Source organism: Ursus maritimus, unplaced genomic scaffold (assembly GCF_017311325.1).
Source record: "Ursus maritimus isolate PB19 unplaced genomic scaffold, ASM1731132v1 scaffold_1, whole genome shotgun sequence".
Lineage (NCBI taxonomy): Eukaryota > Metazoa > Chordata > Mammalia > Carnivora > Ursidae > Ursus > Ursus maritimus.
The window spans coordinates 4,817,023-4,842,179 of NW_024423343.1; the positions used below are offsets into that span (position 1 = coordinate 4,817,023).

Genomic DNA, 25,157 nt, shown 5'->3' on the forward strand with positions numbered 1-25,157 from the left:
AATAATGACAACGATTAAGAGAAAAGGAAAGAAACTGAGTTACACTGGGGACGCGAGGCACTTAGTTGGATGATGCCATCATGGCTCAAAATACTTTGGCAGCTTATCTAATTGGTTAACAATGAAAGTCGGTCCAGTGTTTGATCTGAAACCCAATCTGACCACCTACCTTACTAAAGACATTAATGAAAGCACGTGACACGTTTGCAGATCTCTGTCATTCAGTCCAAACCACGCTCGTGCGATATTCGCCAGGCTCATGACCCAGGCACATGAGGTTCTCCTACCTGGGTTTCAACCAGGTAAAACCCCCGGTTCAGGGTCAGGGCTGTGTCGAGACCTCTGCCCCACTTTGCAGACTTGACTCTGAGCAGCCTGCCACTTTTTCCACATGTCAGATCTACCCTGAAATGACAAAGATGAAGAGTAAAGATTGCCCATCAGAGAAAGTATTTAGAAGATGGAATATGTTTCCAAAAGAAAAGTCCGCCAAATATTGGTTGGAATAAGGGCTTGTCCTCCCAGAAAGACTTCACTGAAGGGAATTCATGCCATTTGGTATCAAATTAGTGTGCTCAACTTAAAAATTATCCCCAGACTCACCGATTATATGTAGGAGAGATACTTTGGCCAGGTAGGTTTTGAACAAATAGCTGCAAAGTTTCTACTTTAAAAGGACAGCACTCTAGATGGTCTGAAGTAGTGAAATCCACACATCTCTCTCAAATGCCAACTTCGCCTTGGAGATGCCAGCAGAGTAACGCTCGTGTCTACTAAAACACAGGTGAAAGACGGAAAATCCACCCACAGGACTCCCGGGTGTGTCCTTACCTCACAAACGCTGTGACAGGATTCTTCCCCTCGCTCTCACAGTATCTTTGAATTTCTCCATGGCAGTCCACTAATGCAGGATTTCAATATGGCGGGCTCTTGAAAGGGAACACCCGCATCTGTATATTCTGTGACACTTACCTTTCATAGTTACCATTTACGTTGCGATGTGTCCCAATATTGGCGGTCTTAGTTCATCAGCCAAGACGATGGAAACAGGACACCCCTGCTGCCCCTCCAGGTCACACCACGTTTGCATTAAACCGAGATGCTCGCTTCACCCCTCCTGGCACGAAACTGCTCAAAGAAACAAACAAAACAAAACAAATGGCTTTACGTGATGGGCTAAAAGTGAAAAATATTTGGGGCAAATTCTTCAAAAGAAAAAAAAGTCAATATATTTCAATAGTGACTAGTCGTAATCCTTTGTTAGCCTTGGAGTCATGCAATCTGAGTGAACTTTGCAGATTTCCAAGTCCTAGGTGCAGCCCCACAGACATCATCCCCGGGGACAGGACCTCTCGCACCTGAACTCTGTCTTCAGAGCTGTAAGAATTACCCTCCCCTCACCTTGAGATGCAGGAGAAGGCACAGTGCCTCCCGTCTGGGCCTCCAGGGGCCCTCTCCTGGGGCTCCCCCATGCTTCATCAGCCACATGGGACTAGGGCATGGTCAATGAGGGTACAGGCGGCAGGTAGGTTTGAATTTGGAGGCCATTTGTTATAAAGCAGGGACCAAGAAGCCATGAGAAGTTCTTGGCTCCTAGAAGTGACAGTGAGTCAGCAATTTCACACCATTTGGGAAGGGATTGGTGCTTCCTTTAGAAATCTTACTACTTGGAGGCATTCACAAAAGAGCATTGCCACCTTGTCACCCCCACCCCCCAGTTAGCGCAATGCCTGCACCTGCAATTCCATAGTCGGTGTTTGTTGAATGAATGAAGGGGATTCCAGCCACGCCAGGTCTCAGTGGCCTGCGGGTTAAATCTTAGGAAATGGGATCCGACTTCTTTGTGCCGAGGTCCCCCACACCTCTAGGGGGCACCCCATGAAGGAGTGCTGATGGGGTCCACAGCCACCAGCCCCTGGCGCTGGGGTCTGGAGCAAGTTTCAAAGGGGAACGCATTTACAGCCACGTTAAGAATCCTGTAAACAAAGACATAAGCACGGTGTTTGTTCTAGCCTTGCCCCAGGACAAACAGGGCAAACTCTGGAAATCAGGCAGCAGCCTGCCCCTCCCCCCCAAGCCCCTGCAAGTGGTCCACCAGGGGAGGGGTCTAATCACCACGCAGGACATCAAAGGGACAGACCCGACTCTGCTCAGCAGACTCGCGGAGTGCGCGGCAAACACTGAAACAAGCCACAAAGATGCTCTGCAGGCAGGACTCAGCGCCATGGCGGGGCGTACAGAGAGGCACCAGGGAATGTCGCAGAGCACGCCGTCCGTGGGCAACAGCCGTGCTTTAAATAGATGTAAAGAGACACCCACGGAGCTCAGAATTACTGAGGCAAAGGTTTCACAGCGAGCTTATGACATAAATCACAGCTCCCCCATGCCCAGACAAAGGCACCGTCACGGCGGCAGGCGGACTCGAAGCATCCATCGGAGCCGTGCGCAGTGCTCTGCCCCGGAAATCAAAGTGGTGTCACAGCTCGGGGAGCAAGCGTGTTGACAGTGCCAGGCCTTTCTGCCCGGCTGCCCGCTAGTTAACACCGGAGTCAGCCGTCGGGGCGCGAGGGCAGGTGCAGGCGCAGTGGAAGGCTGCAGCCGGGTTTGAATCCTGAAGGTGTCGGCATAGGCGGGGGGGCCGCCTGCGGGAGAGCAGGCAGGAGGGCAGGGAAACACACACACACGGGAACCCAAATTTATTTTGCAACTGTCACTCGTTGACTATGGGTCGGATGCTTGGTCTGGAATAAAAGATTTTGCTCACGTCTCTTGCTCCTTGTGCCCCTGGGCTGGGCTGTCTAACTCCTTCAGACCCCCCCAGCGCACACGGGCTGTTTCCCACTAGCGCGCGCTTACGCGTGCAGCAGACGTTTCTCGGAACTCCTGCGCTCAGTGCTGGAGTCGGTGTTGGACCACAGCACGCGAACGTCCTGCTCTCGTGGAGCTGCCAGTCACCTGAGTGGAGGACAGCCTTGACTCAGACCACCACACACTCAGTGTGAAGTTGCCATCGTCAGACAGCTGCTCAAACAAGGCCCTTTCCGTCTCGGAAGTGCCAAATAGGGGGCCTGAGCTGGCTGGGGCGGGGGGCGGGGTGAGAGGCTCCCCCAAGCACGTGTGGAGTGAGCCCAGACCTGAAGGCTGAAGACTCAGCCTCGTGAAGAAAGGAGGGACCATTCCGGGCAGAAGGAACTGCAGGGAAAGTGTCCTGGGGCAGAGGGAGTGCAGTGATGGGTACAGTTGAAAGATGACCCAGTAGCTAGGAGGAAACCCTAAGAGGGAGCAAGAGGAGGGGCTTCAAGGGTTAAGGGTTTTAGCCTTTGTCTTAAGAACAATGGGAATGTATTACATCATTTGAAGCAGGAGAGGTGACATAATCAAACGAGTACCAGGGATGATTTTTCTGCGGAAGTATGGAGAACGTGCCAGGGCAGGGGACTGGCAGAAAAGCACAGACCGCTGTGGCTATCCAGGCAAGGCACGCAGATAGCTTCAGCAAGGGGATGATGGTGGGCAGCGAGAATGACAGATTCTAGGAGCATCTGCAGAGCTCTGGTCTTGCCTCACCCTCTGGGCACTGACCACGCTGAAAGGATGGACCTCGAGTTTTTGTGTTTTCATTTTACCTAATTACAGAATTAGGTAAAGTGACTTCACAGTACTTCCAATTTCACAAGCTCTTTAGTGGGAGAATCCTGGGGTTGCAGTAGTCAAAAACCAGACTCCATTTCCTGCCTCGCCAAGCTGCGTGTGCCCCCCTCCCCAGTGGGAGGAGGGAGGTGAGCTCTCGTAAGTGGTGCACCTCTGTTTTTCTTGCTCTTGTTTTATTTCTCCATCTACATATAGAGCAATGTGCCTGTGTGATTTTCCCCCTTAATTTTCTTTCTGCCGCCTCATTAGCCGGGGAGAGTGTGCGCGGACCCTAATGGCGCCAGGATGTCAGGGTAGCGCGGCAGCCCCATCTCCACAGACAGCAAGGAGAAGCGGAGATTTTTAAACTGTGTTGGCATAAAAATAATGAAAGCAGCCAGCTGCCTGGCAAACATGAGGGGGCACAGTGCCGGGGGATTGGGGAGGGCTGGGGAGCCCCAGAGAGGTGGAACAGAGGAGAGACAGGAAATGAATTCCCAGAGACAGGCAATAAGACTTGGTCACAGTCTGTGACCCGGGGAGGAGGGGCCCCAGGGAGGGGGGCACGTCTGCTGAGGGAGAGCAGCTCTTCCTGGGGGGACAGTGCCAGAGAGGCCTCCCTGTCGCGTGCAGTCCCTAGGGACCATTTAACATTTTGCAGAGAGAAGGGGGAGGGCCAACGGCAGGGTCCCTGGCCAGTGGGGGGGCGGGGGAGGTCTGAAGAAGCAGGGATGGCTTAGGAGACTAGATCTGGAGGGGTCCAGTGTGAACCGCTCCTCTTAATGGCGTGGTTTCCTCCCTCTGCCGAAGGGGGACAATTGAAATCAGAGACTGCTATGCTCCAGAAAATGGCACGTTAGTGGTGGCTCGTGGAAGCCAGAACTATCCACACGTGGGGGGCGTACCGTGCGGTGGTGAGGGGATAAGGTTGGGCGAGGCTCGGGTGGGAAGCGCTTGCCTGCCTGGCTCTCCCTCTGCCACGCTGTCTCTCTCCTGCTCTAAAGCCCACTGACGTCTGACTTTGAAACAGTAATGGATTGGGACAAAAAACAAATTTCAGGTAGGGAGGGGCCCAGAGATGATCGTTCTTACAACGGTAATGTGATTACCAGCTTTTGAAGGGCAGCCGTTCCTGTCTTCCTACTGTCATATCTGCAAAGACCGGCAAGAGGAGGAAAGGGAGACAGGAAGGGAGGGGGAAGAAGAAGCAAATCCGCAGCAGCAACACGATGGCCTCTGGCCTCGTGTCTGAGTCCGGGACCTCCCGCTCCTCCGCTGCAGCGCCCTAAGTTTTCGGGCACTCAGGCAGACAGGACAAAATGTTTGTAAAGTCGACCGGGCAGTAGGGGATGCCTTTGGAGATGCTCTCCTTCTAGGAGATGCAGAAAAGTGCAGAGGTGCAAACCGAGGACCCTGGGTTGCATAGCAACCTGCTAACTCTCCCGGAGGGGGTAGGAGAAGAGGCCTGGGGGGGGGGGCGCAGTCACCAGGTGCGCGTGAGCCTCCCCCACACGGCCCCTCCGCAGGCTCCAAGTGGAATGAGAACGGCACCACGGACTTGCCATGCATCGTAACAGACCTCGCGTCTGATCCTGCCTTCAGCAGAGATGAACAGGGAGATAAATAAGTGGATCCAGGACGGGGGAAAGGGGGCAGAAAAACGGGGACAGCATCCAGAGAACAGAAAGGAGATCCATACCTCCCATCGGAAGATCCAGAAGAAAATCTGAGAAACTGTGTGCCATGGGTGCCATCATCTACAGAGCGCAAGAAGACATAGCCTCCAAGTCCCTAAAACAGAGCCGGTTATGGGACAAGGCAGTAGAATGACGTCAAAAGGAAGATGGAGGAGACAAGGTTACACGGTGGGAGGGTGGAGAGCACACGAAGGGAAGCAAAAAGCAGAACTGATTCATAAACAGAGCCAGGGACCTAAGTGAGGGAGCCGTGCTGTTGGCACGTGTGCCTTCAGATCCCCTCCCCAGTGTCCCCGTGTCTGCTCTGCATGTGGAGGGGGCGGGGGCAGTGCAGCTCGACCTTTCAAGCTGAGCTCAGTCCCATACTGCTGGCTTCTGGCCGGCTTCAGCAAAAGGAGACACCACGGAAAACTAGGTGTGGAGGGAAAAAGAAGCCAGGATGTTTCTCCTCTTTCTCTGCCTTGGTAGCTTTGCCAGCAGCACCTGTATGTCCAAGGCTCTGGCGCCCCGACGGCCCCTCCTCATGGCCCACTGGGCAGCCGCTGACTTGGCTCCAGCCTCCGCTGTATCTCCTGTAACAAGAAACTGAGAAGCAAGGCCGGCTTTGGGATTGGTCGTTTCTGTGTCCCCAGGATGCCATCAAGGAACCAGATTTTTCCAACTTCAGTGAGTCAGCTTTGCCCTCAGAATGGCTCATCTCTTGGTCATAAGACGGCTTCCAGCAACAACTGGGCCAGCCAGCTTCATATCCAATTGCTTTTCTCGGGAAGCCCCAAGGAGGTCCTCCTGTGTTTCACTGGCTCAGACTAACTTAAACATGCACTTCCCCAAACCAGTGATGGCAAGGGGCATGGAGTTACCATGACTGAGTTATACTAATCCTTTGGAGTGTTGGAAAGTCAACCACAGTGTGTTCACTACAAAGGAGGACTAATGTTAAAAGCTTTTCTTAAGTGCAAAAGGAAAAAACAAAACGAAGAAATAGAAGAGAAAGCGGTGGTCATGGAGGGCAGAGGGTAGAGAGCCAACCTACAGGAAAGCGATGGTACTGAAGAAGAGCCTAGAGCAAATGGGTCAGAAATAGTAATCAAAGACATAACAAGAAAACTTAGCTGCACTAGAAGTCTTAACTCCTAGAAGTTGAAAGGATATTCTCTGCAAATCAATGATAAGAGACACATTTGGGGGTTTTTTTTATTTCTTTTTTTTTAAGATTTTATTTTTAAGTAACCTCTATGCCCATCATGGGGCTTGAACTTACAACTCCGAGATCAAGAGCCTCGCGATCTACCGGTGGAGCCAGCAAGGCGTCCTGAGAGACACATTCCTATATACGTTCTAGCCAAAGTGTTCTAAAAAAGCACGGAAAAATCTTGCGAAGTATCTGAGCGGAAAACAGGTTATTCATAAAGGAATAAAACTCAGGCTGGACTCTGATTTCTCTGCTGCCATAGTCTCATGAGACAAGGAAATACCATCTTCAGATTTTTAAAGAAAAAGTTTGGATGCTAGAATTTCAAACTCAGCCAAGATGTTTTCATTTTGATGGCGAAAGTACGACACTTTTAGGTATCAGGGGATCATAAGATATGCCTTCCTAATACATCAAAAAATACTTCTATTTATTGATTATTTACTCAATAGCTATTTCTTGAGCACCAGCTGTGTGTCAGCAACATACTAGGAGCTTTGGATACATGAGTCAGCAGTTCAAGGGGAAAAAGTATTCCTGCCTTCATGGGGCTTACAGTCTAATGGGAAGACAGTCCTTACACCATGAGTATAAGTGGGCCAATAAAATGATAAGGACTGGAGAGAAAATGGGGGGAAGGGGGGGCAGTCGCAGTCGTACGTGCAGTAGCTGGGGTGGGTGGATTTGAGTCTAGACTTGAGAGAGGCGAGGGTGTGGGCATTGCAGGCATCTAGGGGAGAAGGGGCCAGCCGACCAGCAGCCAGTATGCGGCCTGAGGCTAGAGTGGGCCTGACCTGGGTGCAGAACGAGGGGACCAGTGTGGCTGATGGTGGAGAGAGTCAGTGACAGTAGGAGAAGAGACCAGAGGTGGAGGAGAGGCTCGGATGGTGTGGGGTCTTGCAGGGCACTGTCGTGACTTTGGCCATGCGAGGGCTTTGAGCAGAGCGGCAGGACCTGCTAACATTTGATGGGCACCGTCTGGCCTCCGTGCTGAGGAAATGCGTCAGGAGGAGGAGGGCAGAAGTGCAGGGACAAGCCGGGAGGCTGTGCCAGGATCCACGCGAGGGGCGCCGGTGGCAAGCGCGAGCGGGGGAGGCGCTCTGATTCTGGATGTATCAGGGGGGATGGAGCCACCAGGATATCTTGGCAGATGGGATGTATGATGTGAGAGAAGGAGAGGGGTCAAAGGTGACTCCAAGGCATTCAGCCCGAGAGGCTGGTTAGATGGGTTTGCTGTCAGCTGAGGGAAGGTTGTGGGTAGAGTAAGTAACAGAACTGGGGGGTTGTTTTGATACCAAGGAAGCCCTTGGCTGTTCCAGTCCAGAGCTTGACGGAAGGATTTGACTGACCTGGACACACACTTCTGAGTGCCAGTGGCATGTGGGTGGTATTTATTTATTTTTAGTCAAGTATAATCAACACCCAGGGTTATAGTAGTCTCAGGTGTACGACACAGGGATTCCACAGTTCTGTGCATTCGTCCGTGCTCGTCACGAAGAGTGCACTCTCAGTCCCCGTCACCTCCTTCCCCCACCCCCCTCACGTCCCCTCTGGTAACCACCTGTTTGTTTTCTATAGTTAAGAGGCTGGGGGTTTTTTGTTTGTCTCTTTTTCTTCTTTGTTCATTTGTTTTGTTTAAATTCCACATAGAAGTGAAATCATGGTGTTTGTCTTTCTCTGACTTATTTCACTTAGCGTTATACTCTCTAGCTCCATCCATGTCGTTGCAAATGGCAAGACTTCAGTCTTTTCTATGGCTGAGCAACATTCCATTATGCATACATACCACATCTCCTTTACATACGATGGTATTTAAAGCCAGGAGACTGGACGGGATCACCAGAAAGTGAAAATACAAAGAAAAAGAAAAGGAACAAGGGCTGATGCAGGGGCGTTCCAACATCCAGAACAGGGAGAGATGAGAAGACCATTGAGGAAACGGGAGGGGCCAGTGAAGGAGGTGGAATGAAAGCACATCTTTACTGGAAACCAGGTAAAGAACGTCTCATAGAGGAGGACCCGACTAACCGTGTCAGACGTGGCTGACGCCGCACAAGGCGAGGCAGAGCAGTGAGCACCGGATGCAGCCATCCGTCGATGCTCTCAGCAAGGGCAGGTTGCCTGGAGAGCATGGGGCTCAAGGCCAACTGCCAAAGAGATGAGGTGAAAGACCATCTCAGGGATGGGAAACTCGAGTCCACAGATTCCCTCAACTCCACCTCCTAACTGTCTCTCAGGCTCTTCTTCCACTTTCCATCCTGACTGCCCCCACTGGGTGTTGGCTGCCACCATCTCTCCTGGCCTGTGGAAATGTCCCCTGAGCTGCACTCCGTGTCTCCAATATGGCCCCTGGACACTGTTCTCAATGTTGTAGCCATGGTGATGCTTTTGAAATTAAAATCGGATCCTGTCACTCCCTGATTCGCAATCCCCCGGGGATCCCTTGTGTCCCCAAGGTCATGTCCAGGCTCACCACAGTGGTTGCCGTTCCTCCCGCCCATGCCCTGCCTTCGTCCCCAGTCTCCGGCTCCATACCTGGCCAACATTTTCAGCCTCCCAGGCTTGGTCACTGTTTTCTCCCCCTGGAACACTCCTGTCCTCAGAACTCTCCATACTTTTGTAACTCCTCCTCCTTAGCAGGTCTTAGTGCCAATATCGCTCCTGCAGAAATCTTCCCTGACCAACCAGCGCACCACCCACTGCAAATCCAGGTCTCACTTAGGTACCATTTCAGGTACCTTGTGATTCCCCCACACAGTACTGTGGCACCTGTTTTCTATTGTTGTTGGGTTTTTCTTTTACTTGGGACTGTAAAATTCTGTGAAGGCAGATCTTGCCACTGTGTCACGCAGACATCACACAGTCCCCAGCTTCCAGGAGGAGCTTGGTAAATATCTAGGGTGAATGGCTTCATGGACGGGGGGGTGAGTATACAACCCAGGAAAATAGAAACAACTTCAGTAATTGAAAGGTAGGTTGTAAAACTAAACGCTAATACCAAAAGTTATTTCTGGAGGAGATACATAACGTAAAATATGATCTCGTAATAATCATAATCGGGACTCAAACTCCAGATGTTATGAAGGAAGGAGAAGAATTGGTTACGAGATATGGGAGAGAAGAGACAATGGCACATCTAGGACACAAAAGATACAATTTTGATGTTTAGAAAATATAGGCCGTTATTTTTTATTTTGAAGGTAAGCACTAGTAGAATTTTAAATAGGATACATACTTCCAAAATATAAAAATAAACACAAGGGGGGCGCCTGGGTGGCTCAGTCAGTTAAGTGTCTGCCTTCGCCTCGGGTCATGATCGCAGGGTCTTGGGATCGAGTCCCGCATCGGGCTCCCTGCTCAGTGGGAGGCCTGCTTCTCCCTCTCTCTCTCCCCCTGCTTGTGTTCTCTCTCTTGCTGTCTCTCTCTCTCTCTGTCAAATAAATAAATGTAATCTTTTTAAAAAATAAAAATAAACACAAGGAAAATACGAATCTTTATAACAGAAATCAGACAACAAAGGAAACAAGCATAAAAAATCATAAAGAATAAAATGAGGGGCACCTGGGTGGCTCAGTTGGTTGAGTGTCTGCCTTCAGCTCAGGTCATGATCCCGGGGTCCTGGGATCGAGCTCCTCATCGGGCTCCCTGCTCAGTGGGGTGTCTGCTTCTCCCTCTCCCTCTGCCTCTCCCCCAGCTCATGCTCTCTCTCTTGCTCTCTCTCTCAAATAAATAGAACCTTTTAAACGTTTTTTTAAAAAAAGAATAAAGTGAAACAGAAGTAAACCCAAATAGATTATTTATAACGATAAATATAAATTTCTTAAACTGCCCTATTACCAATACAGAGACTCTCAAACACCTTAAAAAATGAATAAAAAAAGGTTAAAATTAAAGAGCAGGCAGAGGTAATTGTAGCAAAAACACACGAAAAATAAAATGATGGATCAATATCAATTTGCAACATAGAAGAATTCCTGGGGGACACACAGACTGAAGGGGAGAGAAGATTCACCGACAGAGATAAAGAAATGAAGAGGCAACATTAGGAACCTACCTGCCAAAGAGACATGATGTTAAAACGGAGAGACTAACTGAAAAAATATTAATTCCAGGTGATTTTTAATTCATATCTCAGTCTTTCACAGATCAAGTGGGCAAAGTAAAAGCTTCAAATGCCAAACGAGACAAGTGCATGTTGAATTTTGAACCTGCAAACAGAATACAAACTTTGGTACTCCAGGAGCAGGCATCGTTTAAAGCCATAATACAACATGCCAGAAAATTAATAGCAAACAGCTAATTTTTTAAAAATAATCTTTTGAAAATTGCATGGCACACACCCAAATAACTATGGCATCGAAAGTTAGGTAATTGCAGAATATTCAAGAAAGAACACTGTGCCTCAAAACTTATGGCTATGACCATACCTATGTTCAAAGGAAAATCCACACCATTTTAAAAGTTGTTTGTATTATGACTCAGAGGGAAAAAGCGTTACTAAATTAACTGAGTATCAGTCCAAGGAGTCAGAAAGAAACAAAGGAATTCATAACAATAAACACAGTAATTGATGAGTTAGAACATTTTAAAAGAGAACGGGTCAACAAAAGCCAATAGGGGATGCCTTGAATTAGCAAAATTAGCAAAATTCCAGCAAGACTAAACAAGGAAGAACACTGGAAATACAATTATAGTAAATTATATATATATAATATATACATTCATTTCAAATGAAGAAGGGTGCTTACTTCTGGATATAGTGGGGATATCTCCCATCCAGGTTGGCTCTCCACCTGCGTGACACATTGACAAGGCTCTGGGCCCTCTGCTTTTTTGTATAGTCTCCCAGCAGACAGCCAGAGGACGGTGAGGTCAGAGGATGGCTCCGCTTGGACACCCCCTCTGCCCAGGCTGGCTGCATGTCCCCAACCCAAGATCATTACTCCTGATAGACAGCCCACCCGACTCTCTGCTCTTCAGGCCCAGAGATGGAAATAGCTTTGCTACCAGCTTCACGTTAGTGCACTGTCTCTTGACTTCCCTGTACTCACACCTGGCGATAGAGTCCCTTGGCAATAAAATAAAATAATAAAATAAAAATCAACAAAAAATTTAAAAAATTCCTCCTGGAAGGATCCTATATCAAGGTGTCACCTGCTTCCTACTGGAACCCTGACGGGTACATATGCGATGCTAAATTTCTTTAAAATGAAGATTGTTGCCATTTACAATAACGTGGATGGATCTAGAGAGTATCATGCTAAGTGAAATAAGTCAGTCAGAGAAATCAAATACCATATGATTTCACTCACATGTGGAATTTAAGAAACAAGACAAATGGGGGCGCCTGGGTGGCACAGCGGTTAAGCGCCTGCCTTCGGCTCAGGGCGTGATCCCGGCATTATGGGATCGAGCCCCACATCAGGCTCTTCCGCTATGAGCCTGCTTCTTCCTCTCCCGGTCCCCCTGCTTGTGTTCCCTCTCTCACTGGCTGTCTCTCTCTCTGTCAAATAAATAAATAAAATCTTAAAAAAAAAAAAAAAAAGAAACAAGACAAATGAACAAAGAAAAGAGACAGAAAAAAAAAAAAAAGACTCAGCTATAGAGAACAAACTGATGGTTACCGGAGGGGAGTGGGGGGAGGGTGAAGCAGGTGAAGGGGACTGGGGGCGCACTCATTGTGATGAGCACTGAGTATAGAATTGTTGAAGCAGCATACTGCACACCTGAAACCCGCGTAACACTGTGTGTTCACTGCACTGGAATTAATTTTTTAAAAACAAAGAAGATAAAATGAAGATTGTGTTCCAGGAAAATATAGATTAACAAAATTGATTCAACAAGAAATCAAAGGGCACGTGACTGACTCCATCGGTGGAGCGTGCAACTCTTGGTCTTAGGGTTGTGAGTTCAAGCCCCATGTTGAGTGTAGAGATTACTTAAAAATAGAGCCTTTAAAAAAAAAGAAGAAATCAAAACAAAGTATAGTAATAACCACGGGAGAGAAAGTGATAATAATTTGATATTACCTGTCGCTTAAGGCCAGGCTTAGATAATGTTAACTGCAAGATCTGCTGTGCCTTCTTAATTCCCGTAAGTATGTACTTTTTAAATCTTCCAGGGTGTTAAAAAGATAGAAGTTTTCCCATTGACTAATTTGGCATAAAGTCACATTAAAACCTGGCAAAATTAGCTTAAAAAACTGAAATGTCAAACCATATTTAGTTCTTAAATACAGAAATCTTAGCAAATTGAATCTGCCAAATATGGTCTCTTCCATGAAGACAAAAATGGGTCAGTATTGGAAAATCTTGTATCAACTTGGTTAGAAAAAGGCAAAAAATAAAATTAAAACCTTAAATTTGTAGTAATTCAGGAATAGAGAGATACTTCCTTAACTTAGAACAGATTATCTATCTGAAACTAATATCCAAGGGGAGAGAAGATTCGCCAACAGAGATAAAGAAATGCAGCCCGTAGTGAAGAGGCAACATTAGGAACCTACCTGCCAAAGAGACATGATGTATTTATAGTGAAACATTAGAGATAATCTTATTAAAATTAGGAATGAGATGATGATGCCTGCTATCAGTATTTTTATTTAACATTGAACTTTAGGGGCGCCTGGGTGGCTCATTCAGTTAAGCATCCAGCTCTTGGTTTTGGCTCAGGTCATGATCTCAGGGTTGTGAGATGGAGCCCCTGGTCAGGGCTGTTTAAAGATTCTCTCCCACTGACCCTCTCCCCACTCGCACATGTGCTTGGTATCTCTCTCTCTCTCTCTTTCTCTCGTAAATAAATAAATCTTTAACATTGATCTTTAAAGCTCTGGTCAATGTAATAAGAGAAGAAAAATAAATGTGAAATATTTATACTCAGAGGAGAAAATACTATTATTTGCAAAAATGACCATCTGACTAAAAAATAACCTTAATAAAGTGTATTTACAAATCAATGGAAAAAATGAACATTCTATGGAAAAACTGAGCAAAAGACATAATTTAGCAATTTATAAAGGAAGAGAAATGGTCAAACAAAATGTAAATATTCCATATATTATCTATCAAATTTAAATAAATAATGAGATGATTTGGGTAGGGGAGAAAGAGGCACTCTCATACTCATTTCTTCAAAAAGTGTGATAATTTACACAATTACAATTTGACAGTATGTTTTAAAACCTTTGGGGCGCCTGGGTGGCACAGCGGTTAAGCGTCTGCTTTCGGCTCAGGGCGTGATCCCGGCATTATGGGATCGAGCCCCACATCAGGCTCCTCTGCTGGGAGCCTGCTTCTTCCTCTCCCACTCCCCCTGCTTGTGTTCCCTCTCTCGCTGGCTGTCTCTATCTCTGTCAAATAAATAAATAAAATCTTTGAAAAAAAAAATAAATAAAACCTTTAAAATGTACATACTCCTTGACCCTACATTTCTACTTCCGGGAATTCAGTGTCAGAAGGGGACAGAATTATCTTGTTATCTAAATAAGAACGGTTGGAGGCAGAAAGAGAGAATTATATTCAAGAGTGTTCATTGTTTATAACATCTGTTTACAATAGTCACTTCATTGACTACATTATAATATATTCATAAAATATATGGCCCCTGAAATGATGTGAGGTGCTGATTTATAATTTCTGAATTCACAATCGATTTTTTTTTTTAAGATTTTATTTATTTATGTGACAGAGAGACAGCCAGCGGGAGAGGGAACACAGCAGGGGGAGTGGGAGAGGAAGAAGCAGGCTCCCAGCGGAGGAGCCCGATGTGGGGCTCGATCCCAGAACGCCGGGATCACGCCCTGAGCCGAAGGCAGACGCTTAACGACTGCGCCACCCAGGCGCCCCAATCACGATCGATTTTGAGTGGACAAAAATCAAGTTTCAAAATAACGGGCAAAGTATAGTCCACTTTTACCGTATATATTAATTTTTTATCTAAATGCATAAAACAGTATTATATACAAAATGCTAATAGTGCTTATCTCTGTACAAAGAGATATTAATTTCCTGTTTTGTTTTAATATATTTAAAAGGGGTTTCATAACTGCAGGAAGCTCAGCAGAATGTGAATGGAGCAACCATACTGGGTGATTTAGGCCTGTCTTTGATTTGACTTTGTTCAGAGAGCCCCAGTGAGCTCAGCTGTTGGCCCTGCCTGTAGATATTTGGTGCCTGATCTTAAGAAAATTGCTTAACCTCAGTTCTCTCAATGAAGAAATACTAATTTTACAACACTTGTTAAATCTTAAACCTCAAAAACAGAAGACTATCTTGTACAGAAGTTGCCCTGCCCCTCCCCAACATCAAATCTGCATTTGATCAATCTCCCCAATCTAGTGACTGATTTACAAAAAGCAGAAGAGAATCATGTTCCAAAACCCTACAGGAATACCAGGAGCAAAATCCCAACACCCAGAAACTCTGCTGGACAAGTAACCCAGTTTCTTCCAACAAATGGATAACACAAAAATGAGAGAACTGATGATACACCATATCAACCAGTCTCAACCCTGTTGGCCTTTATTTGGATTCTTGTTCAAAAAAATTTTTTTTTCATATAATGGCATTTAAGAGAAATTTGTGAATTTAAACACTGGCCATGTATTAGAAGATGCTAAGAAACTTGTTAATTTCTCAGGTCTTATAATGATGTTGTGTTTCCCCTATAGTATCCTTTAAGAGTCACACTGAAATATTTACAGATGAAATGACAGGATACGTTGCATTGGCTTTAAAATAATACTGGGGAAGGTGACAGGGGTGTGGAAGGGGCGGGACTGGCCATGGGTGGATGGTGGGTACATGGAGGTCATCATATCATTGGGGCTTTTGGGCTCATTGACATTCACCATCACAAATTTATTTTTTAAAAAAGCAAATAGTGTTCTCATCTTCATGATGAAACTGATGAGCCTGAATTGTAAAATTTGCTAATAAGAAAACAGGAATCCTTTGCCAGTGGGGATGGAAAATAAAACAGAAAGGCCAAGCCAGGAGGAAATTCAACAACAAAGCAATTCTTCTCCCTCATCGTCCTGACGTGTTAGAAAGTTGAGATAAGAAATTACAAACACCATCCTTGGACCAAACTCCCACCCACCCCACCCCCCGCCGGCAGAACCTCCCTCCTTTGCTCTGAGCAGCAATGCAGAGGCCAGGAGAGCCCACGGAGCCATGAGCACGCTGCTCCTGGGCAAAGGAAGGAGCACACCATTCCCAAGCCCAGACTTGGGACGTGCAGCCATCGTGGTGCTAGATGGCTAACCCTCCCAGAGCGCTGCCTGGTGCTTGTTGGGAGCTAACTCCCACGGCCCTGCTGTCCTCTTACGGTCAGGGCTGTCGTTGCCCATGTGCCTGGGGCATAGGGAGGTCCCATGGCCAGGAAGTGACCAAGGTGAGACCCAAACACACCCCCATCTGCTGGCCCTTTCCCCACCTGGACCCAAAACCCAGTCCACGTGAGCTTGGTCTCCCACCACTTCCAAGCAGGTGCTGAAGGCCTGTGCGGTGGCTCCCACGGTCATCGAGACACTTTTCAACGCCTACCCTCAGCTCCGCGTGTCTGAGTCCTGGAGGGAAGTGATTCCCGAGGAAGTACTGCAGGTAGGGGGGCCACCCTTCCTTACCCCTCAGTACGAGAGCCCTGTGTTTCTGCTCAGCCCTGTGTGCGCTTGGCCACGGTCCCCAGGCAAGCGTAAAGCATCTGAAGAAGGACAGAGAAAAGGAGAGTGTGGGAACGTATCTGAGCATCGCTGGTTTTCATCGGGAGGAATGACTGCAGCCCAGAGCTGTTATCACAGTCGGGGCTGCAAGGAGCAGAAACCCGACCCACCGGCTTGGCTTGGGGAGCACCAGGGCTTGAGTAGCACCCCGCCCCCAACGAGAAGGGTGGGCACCTGACTCCACAGGCTCTGCTCCTGTGTGTCCGCTTCCTCCCCGAGAGCTCAGAGGTGTCCGAGGCAGCGGCGGGCACCACCTACGTACCCAACAGAGTCCACGGTCCCTGTCGATTAGGAAACAGGGAGGGCATTTTTTTCCCAGAAGCCTCTGGAAGATGCCCCCTCATGTCTCATTGACTTGAGTTATGTGCACATGACTCAACAGCGAATGCACCATGCAGGGGGGTGGGGGGCAGAGCAGGATGGGAGGAGATTACCTGTGTTGTCTTACCATCCCGAATGGACTTCCCTGGGACCCCCACAGGAACTGCACCTCCAAAAAATACGCACACCCTCCTGGGGGAGGGCACTGCACACACGGGGTCTTCCGGCTGCCGGGTCCCTGTGCGCGGGTTTACGTTCCATCTGCCTTCCTTCCAGATGCACCGGGCCTTCTACCAGTCCTTCTTCGCCTTGGCCCACGCCCCACGCTGTCTGCAGCATCTTTGCCGCTGTGCCATTCGGAAGTTATTCGGCAAAAAGTGCTTTCACCTCGTACCCCTGTTACTGTTGCCGAAGTCCCTGCAAAATTACGTCCTTTTGGAACCAGAGGGTGTTCTGCACTGAAACCAGAGCGTTCGGACTACGGCTCTAGTTGTCACCGCTGCCGTCTGCGGAGGCTGTGTGTTGACAGCACCAGGGGTGAAGAGGGGCAGACCCGGCTGGCACCTCCCACGTTCCCTGGCGGAGGCACCCGCCTCGCCAAGCTTCACAGTCACTGTGGAATGGAACTGGTAACAAAAGGCCTTTGTGCCCCTGGGGGTTGTTGTGAGAACCATGATTGCAAATATCGTAGTATGTGTATCAGAAAGGACTTTTCAACAGAAGTTGAACTAAAAGGTGCACATAGTCCCCTGGAGCGGGTTACCCGCATCCACGCTGCCCCTCAGCCTTCAGACGGTCTGCCTCCCAGGAGCGCCCCACCCCGCCTGCAGCCTGGCCGCCTAGAAAGGCTCTGTCCCCAACACATGACAGGGTACGTTTTGAGAGAAGACACCTGTTTCCATAACAAGAGCGCCCTTCTGGGCCCACTGGTGCTTCCCAGCACATTACGGTCCAGAACTCCCTAAAGGACATAGGAGGGCTGGCGGGTCCAGCATTGTGGTCCCGTGTGAGTCTTCTGACGCCCTCACCAAACCCCCACGGATTCAGCTGCGGCCAGCAGTCCAGGAAGCCAGATGCCAGGAATAGACAGGCGGGTAGAGGCTGCCATCAGGCCAGCCTCAGCATCACATAACAGGAGAGATGTTCTAACGGTCAAGGACTGTATAAACCATGTCTTTTATTTTCTGTATTCTGGTGCTTTGATATCCGGGGCCTTGCTGACCCTGGAGGTACTGCCCCTTCCAGAGTTAGCCAATTCCTAGAGACAACAAACAACTCACCTCCAAGCATGCTTTTCAAATGCAAACCAACCAGTCCAGAGCTCGTAGCCCCCAAACACCCCCTCTATTGGGCTGTCACACTCTGGGCTACCTTCCACCTGCCCTAATCGTCCCAGGGCCAGGTGCCAAACAGGTGGGGACAGCCCTTATACCCCAGAGCCCTCTGACAGATAAGCTTGTCTATCCTGCCTGGCCTGTTCCTTCCACGGAAGCCACAATAAAGGCTTCTGTCGGCATCCCCTCTGCCAGCCTCCTAAGCAGTCCTGGTGCGTCCCCAGGTGGCCCCCCCATATTATCGTGCCCCTTCTCTTGGGAATGGTGAATAATAAACTGTATTTTCCATGGCAATTGTCTCTTGATCTGTTGGCCTTACTAGACCTCAAATTTTCTATTAATACACCATATATTTTTTTGAGAGAGAGAGAGAGAGAGAGGGACCATGAGTGGGGGAGGGGAAGGAGAGAGAGAATCTTATTTTTTTTTTAAAGATTTTATTTATTTGATAGAGAGAGACAGCCGGTGAGAGAGGGAACACAAGCAGGGGGAGCAGGAGAGGAAGAAGCAGGCTCCTAGCAGAGAAGCCTGATGTGGGGCTCGATCCCAGAACACTGGGATCACGCCCTGAGCCGAAGGCAGACGCTTAACGACTGCACCACCCAGGCGCCCCAGGAGAGAGAGAATCTTAAACAGGTGCCGCTTTCAGTGCAGAGCCCCACACAGGCTCGATCTCATGACCCTGAGATCCTAACCTGAGTCTAAATCAGGAGTCAGACATCAAACTGACTGAGCCACCTGGATGCCCCTGAAACTGGAACTCTTAAAGATCGTCCTCTGTGGATAAGGAGTGAGTCCAGTTTTTCCACTTTGAGCCAGTGCCAGGTGCTGCTGAGACACACCTGGGGGGCAAGGCGTGCCTTCTTCCACTGCCGCATTCTGGAAGGGATCGGACAGCCTCGTGAACAACTGCCGCACAGGTGGGACGGTGTGTGCACCATGACAAGGCCCACAGTGGAGCTGGAAAGGGGGCCGGCGGGCAGGGCCTACCCAGTGAGGGCAAACATCCCAAAGTGGGTAGCCAAGGTGAGCCTTGATTTCAACACAATGGGCAAGGGGGTGATAGGACCACATCCCCCAGCACCTGCAACTAACCCACCCACACCCCACCCTTTTTTTTAAAGATTCTATTTATTTTTATTTGCGAGAGAGAGTGGGGGGCAGGCAGAGGGAGGGAGAGAATCCAAGCAGACTCCCTACTGAGCGGATGTGGGGCTCAATCTCATGACCCTGAGATCGTGACCTGAGCTGAAACCAAGAGTCGGACGCTTAAACAACTGAGCTACCCAGGCACCCCTGCCCGCATCCCACCCTTTCAAACAGACAACACCTGACCTAGAAAAGGCCCGTGTGCACGTGGCTTCAGGACTCCTCACACCCCCACCCCAGGCAGAGGGCAGCATGCTGGAAGCTACAGGGCATGAAGGAGGAACAGAGATTGGTCCGCCTGGAGGGCAAGGTCCCCACGCGTTGGCAACTAGAAGAAAGGACTGGACAGCAGGGGGCAGACTGGGAGGGCCTTGGCTTCCAGACTGGGGATTCCGAACTTCACTGGAGAAACCAGGAGGATCCACGGAGCGGGTGAGTAAATGTGGTCATAGTGGGACTCTGGGGAGATGGCTTTGTCCTGGAAAGGCATACAGCATGCTGTGGCCCAGGTGGGAGCCCCCAGTGACCCCCCAGAGATGGGGCTGCTACCCTGAGCAAGAACAGTCAATCAGATGTGATTTTCTCAGCTGGAAGTGCAAGTATGTGCGCCCCTCTTGTTGGGTCAGGGTCCCGCCAGAGGACTGATGGACGGTGGGGCTTCTCCAACTCTAAAAGGATCTTGTTGAATTGGAGATTGTGACTCTGGGGGTCTGGGGGGGGCAGGTTGAGTGGGTCACAACCATGGGTGACACCCCTGCTCCTGGTGGGCTGTCCCCACTGAGTGTAGAGATCGCCAAGACCCCGGTCCAGAGCCGGCCCAGAGTAGGAACTCAATAAATGAGTCCTTCTGTTATTGTGATTGCATTATTTTTAGAAGAAAATGGCCTGAGAAAGGGATAAAAAGTAGAAAAGCAAAGTCATGTTATTTATAAGAACAAACAGGAAGGGCGAGAGTACGGGGTAAGAAACACAGCCACAGCAGCTGTGGGGAAGCCCTGTCCTCACTGGATTTTGCAAATGAAAAGCTGAGCTGTCCTTCCAGGAAGGATCTCCAGCCACCCTCTCCATCCCACCCCCCAAGCCCCCCACCATAAAAAAGAGTTCGGTTGTATTTCTGAAACGCACTCACATTTACAGAGGTTTTAGCGTCCTGGAACAAAGTAGAGCTCCCTTAAAACATACTGACCTTCTATTTCTAAAATTCTGATAAATGATGGTCAATTATTAGGTTTCCCAAAACATGGGTTTACAGCTTAAAATGACAACAGGATTCGCAGAAGGAAGCCTGGATGGTTCCCTATAGCGGCCTGGAGGAATTTGTCCTTTTTCATTGCTTTCACCTCCAAGAACTTTCTTTGAACATGTAGATGTTTCCAGAAGAGCTAATCCTTAAAGTTCCTCGGGTTTATCATTCACTCATTCAGTCATTTGCTCATTGCTTTAACCCACCCGGACTGAGCGTGGGACTGAGGGCCCGTCCTCAACGAGGCAGGCTCACGGGCGCCTCCTCCTGGGGCAGCTCACAGCTGAGCAAAGACCCACTTGTCAGGCAGGCTCCTGGCCAGACCTGGCACGTGGTGGGCTGGGCTGTGGAGAGGAAGGGCTCGCTTCTCCGCCACTCTCGCTCTGGCTTTGCTCTGCATCAAATGAGAGATGCTTATTTATTCCCAGGGCAGGTGGAAGTTCGGCCACGTCCCCATCCCTCACTCTCCCCGCTGTGTCCTACACACCATCGGGGAACTTCCATGACGAGCGCCCTCACCCCACCCCACCGGCCAGTCCCACAAGCTTGGCCAACCCGCACCCGTGCACCACAGGAACCTAGGAGTGACATCGGGAGTACTCCAGCTCATCAGGAGCGTGGCCTCGCAGCTTCAGGAGAAAAGCAGAAAATTGGCACTAGAAATTCATTCAAGCCCCCGGGTTCTAGTGGCCATCCACGGGCCCTAAACAGTGCTCCCAAATGATGGCCACGAATGGGACAAAAGTGCCTCGTGTGGTTGTTTGGAGCGATCTTAATCATCAAATGGCATGGAAGTCATTCGTAGCTTTCCAGAATGCAATTACTGCTAGCAAGTTGCTTTGCTCGGCCAAAAATAAAATACCTATCAAAAAACTTGTTGTTTTGATGACTGTGTCTAGCATGCGTTACAACTATTAGGAAGTTCTCAAATCAAGGGGACTTGCATAATTCTAACATAGATAAGAAAGAGAAAGAAGGGGGAGGGGGAGGACAGGACTAAGAGGAGGGAGAGAGGGAGGGAGGGAGAGAAGTAAGCTAGGTGAAATAAATATCCAAAAAGACATTCTACTTTACTTTTTTTAAGTTTTTATTTTTAAGTAATCTCTACACCCAATGTGGGGCTCAAACGTACAACCCCGAGATCAAGAGTCGCAGGATCCTCCAGCTGAGCGAGCCGGGCGCCCCAAGACATTCTACTTTAAAGCTAGAATTATCCTGGCTGACTTCTCTTCCAGTGAACAAAATGTACCCTGGTATTTTTTTATTAAAGGATCTAAAAATGTTTTCCATTCTTAAGCGGTTCCTATGGACATCATTACTTTTCTCTTTGAGTATATTACATAAACTCAATTCCATAAGACCTAAATTGCTTTTTTAACTTCATATTTAGTTTTTAATGATGGATTCACACGGTTCAAAAATCAGAAGGTAACAAAAGAGTAAATGCTGTTTCCACTAAAAAAAGATTAACAGAGGAATAGTTTCCTTCTGCTTTTATTGAGTGTCTTTGACAATACTACTTGTCATCCGACCCCTGAGAATTCAAAAATACACAAGTGAGGTTCTCCATCATCAGTGGTCCTGGAAGGTCCGCCTCCATGCGTCCTGGCGGTGCCCTGCGCAGGACGAACTGTCCAAGGCCCTGGGGTGTGGCCAGACCCAATCCACAGTCCACAGGCGCTCAGTACGTGGACATGGCATCCTAGGACAAGTTCCATCTAAAATTCTGAACACGGGGTGCCTGGGTGGCTCAGTTGGTCAAGCATCTGCCTTCAGCTCAGGTCATGATCCCAGGGTCCTGTGATCGAACCCCGCATTGGGCTCCCTGCTCAGGTGGAAGCCTGTGTCTCCCTCTCCCACTCCCCCTGCTTGTGTTCTTTCTCTTGCGTGTCTCTCTCTGTCAAATAAATAAATAAAATCTTTTTAAAAAAATAATAGAATAAAATAAAATTCTGAACACGGCATTGGGCTGGTCTTTTAGTATCTTTGTGTCTGTTCAATTTTAAGTTACACAATAATCATCAATATAGGATGTTTTGAAGGAAATCGAAACCACTGACTCTTAGGCTAATCCCAGGAACTATGTATAATTGTCACATTTTCCAACCTCCGAAATAACCCTTTAGACACACATCGACGGGGCAGGCTGTTGAACTTTTGCAAAGAACACTTAACCCTCTACAAAAATGGTATAAAATATAGGCTTGGCGAATGAGCTGGTCTGCTCCAGTGACCAGTCCTGATGCAGGGCAGCTGAGGGAAAGCTTAATCACTGCAATCGCAGATCCTATTAGCTGGCCAAGTGCTTTTCATCTCTTAAGGGCTGCCCAAGGACCAAGTGATACACCAGGACTATTGCATCTTTTATCCCATTATCTCAAGAATAAATCATTCCTTCGTCAAATTTTCAATGTGCCCTTGGGATATTCAGAAACCCCAAGGTATCAACTGTGATCAATACCGCATCTTACTTGTGGATTTAAGTATACTTTTCAAACCCCGGGATTTTGTCTTGAGACTGTCAACAGCGTTCTGTTTTAAAACAAAAACTAATTTCACTGAATTGCTAAAACAAGCCTGAGGTTGCATTTCTAGAGCCCAGCAGAGGAGCGCCAAGGGTTGAAACTCATTTTCATAGAATCCTGCAGGTGGCGCCATAAGCAAACGGTCTTACCCACGTCCACCAACCCGCTCTCCCCAGAATTAAAGAAAACAAGATTTTAGCTCACATGAAAAAGGGGAGGAGAGTAGAGAAAAGCTACAGAATTGTGACGTATCATATAGAATTGCACCGCTATAATAAAAATTTCAGTAATTAAAGTATTGATTATGGAATTGCCTACTTCCTTTGTATTAAATATGCACGTTTTATAGGCAACGTGTTTATAAATAAATATAATTTTAAGATGACTCTTTTATGATGCCGTAATGACAGCCAATCCTCATTTGCGTGTTAAACGTGTTCTTTAACAAAATTATACATTCACCATGGAATGGAGTTAGCCTGGCTTCCAGCCCCCATCTAATCTAACAGAATGGTATTTCTGCAGTCCTAACACTCTGCTTAATCACGCCAATAAAAAGAGTAGATTTCTTTGTAATGCAATTTGTAAGCAATAAACATGATTGAGAATGCAGTATTTGCTGTCGACTATGTTTAACGCAGGGTTTTAATCTGGTGTGTAATTATTCATTTAGTAGGTACTTTCTCCAATCACACGCCTTTGCCCTGCTCTGGAGAAAGTTGGGAAGTTTGCAGAACATTGGGAAAACAGGGTTTCCACGTACTTTATGCAAACCAGAGCTGGATGCAGATGTTATGGAAAAAGAATATTTTTTTTATCAGCTAAAGACAGGAGGTCACATTAACTCGTAATACAGACACATAAAAATGTGATTATGGGTTCTAAACTGAACGCAGTAGGCTCCTAGTTAACACAATGAGATTTCTAGGAAGTGATGCATAAATTCTTCAAAAATGACACATTTCTCACGTTTCATTCCAATTAAATTACTGAGGCAGCTAACAGCGATGAGCACAAAGTACCGGGGTAAAATGAGGGTTTCTTCTTGTAACTGTATCACTGTGAAAGTATATTTTTATGAGAAGCAGTTAATATTAAGCTATTATTTTTCAACTGTGCTGGAAGGGATGTCTCTAGCCTTCCTAGCCGAGCTCTCCCCAGAAGAGTCCGCTCCTTTGTTTCTTGGGTGTGCTAATAGGAAGAGAGAATTGCTGGGGCCCGCCCCTGCCCTCCTCTCTGGAGTCAGAGGGGCCAGCCAGGAAAGGGGTCCCGAGTGTCCGTCCCCAGGGTCGGGCCCAGTCGCCGCCCAGAGGCCTGCGGCCACGAGACTCCAAAGTGCGCGCGGTGCCCCACTCGCTCCCCGCGGCGCCCGGCCGGGGCGCGAGCTGCAGGGCCGGGCACCCACCCGCGATCCGCCAGAGCTTGGGGCTCGGCCCCGCGCCCCGCTCAGGCCACGAGAGTCCTGTGCGCCCGGTGGCCGCGCGGGGGGGTGTCGCCCAGCGTTGGAGGTCTCCAAGGCTGGCCTGGGGGGCGCGGGGGTGGAGCTCGCGGCGCGGTGGGGCTCGGGACTGCTCCCCCCAGAAGGAGGACTGAGGGGCGCGCGGGGCCGCCCCGGGGGAGGGGGAGGGGGAGGCGGGAGGAGACGTCGGAAGACAAAAGGATGTGCAGCTTTAAATTCAAAAAGATGTTTTTGAAAGCCTCGTCCTGGGGTTTGAAAGGCGCACCGAGGACAGCGGCAGAGCGATCCCAATCAGAAATGCGATTTCAAGTCCTAATGAACTTGATTGCGTGAACATTTATAATCCCCCATGGCCCTAAATGAAATCAGATATAATCAGAAGATACAGGGAAGGGAGTGTTTACAGCCGACGCCGGGCGGCTGCGGGACGGGGAGATGCGGCCCCGGTATTGATGTCGAAAATGATGGATAACGCGGGAATGGCAAATATACTATTTGTCTAATGGCTCGGCAATTAAATTCCCCTGTAAATGACCCATGCCTCATTTCATCCTAATCTATGGAATTTTGATTGAATTCGTCAGCTCTAATTGAAAAATACTGCACTTTAATGTCTGCATTGCAGTTTCAGGACGAGAGTGGTTTTAATGAGACAGTGCCCCCCTGACCCGGGAATATTTGAGACTTTTATTCGGAATTTAAAGCCAGAAGATTGCTCAACTGAGCGCTGCGATTTCCTCTCCTGTATCCAGGTCCATCTATCTCCAGACGCGATTTAATAAACGCACTTGGGGGATAAATGCACCCCCGACCCTCGCGCCCCTGTGGCATCCAAGGGGCGGCCCCTCCCTGGGACGAGAGCGGGCAGGGGCCTGGGGGCGGTGCA

The 25,157-nt window shown here is 48.5% G+C and overlaps 1 protein-coding gene across 1 annotated transcript in view; it reads left to right on the forward strand.

Annotated features, from left to right (window-relative positions):
• The window catches only part of ASB18 (ankyrin repeat and SOCS box containing 18), a 60,136-nt gene extending 42,935 nt beyond the window's left edge, over positions 1-17,201 (forward strand). The window contains exons 5-6 of the mRNA XM_040638720.1: positions 16,008-16,121; positions 16,838-17,201. Coding sequence (XP_040494654.1) covers positions 16,008-16,121; positions 16,838-17,023 — 300 coding nt within the window. The 3' untranslated portion in view covers positions 17,024-17,201. The remainder of the gene's footprint in view (positions 1-16,007; positions 16,122-16,837) is intronic.
• The last annotated feature ends 7,956 nt before the right edge of the window (positions 17,202-25,157 follow it).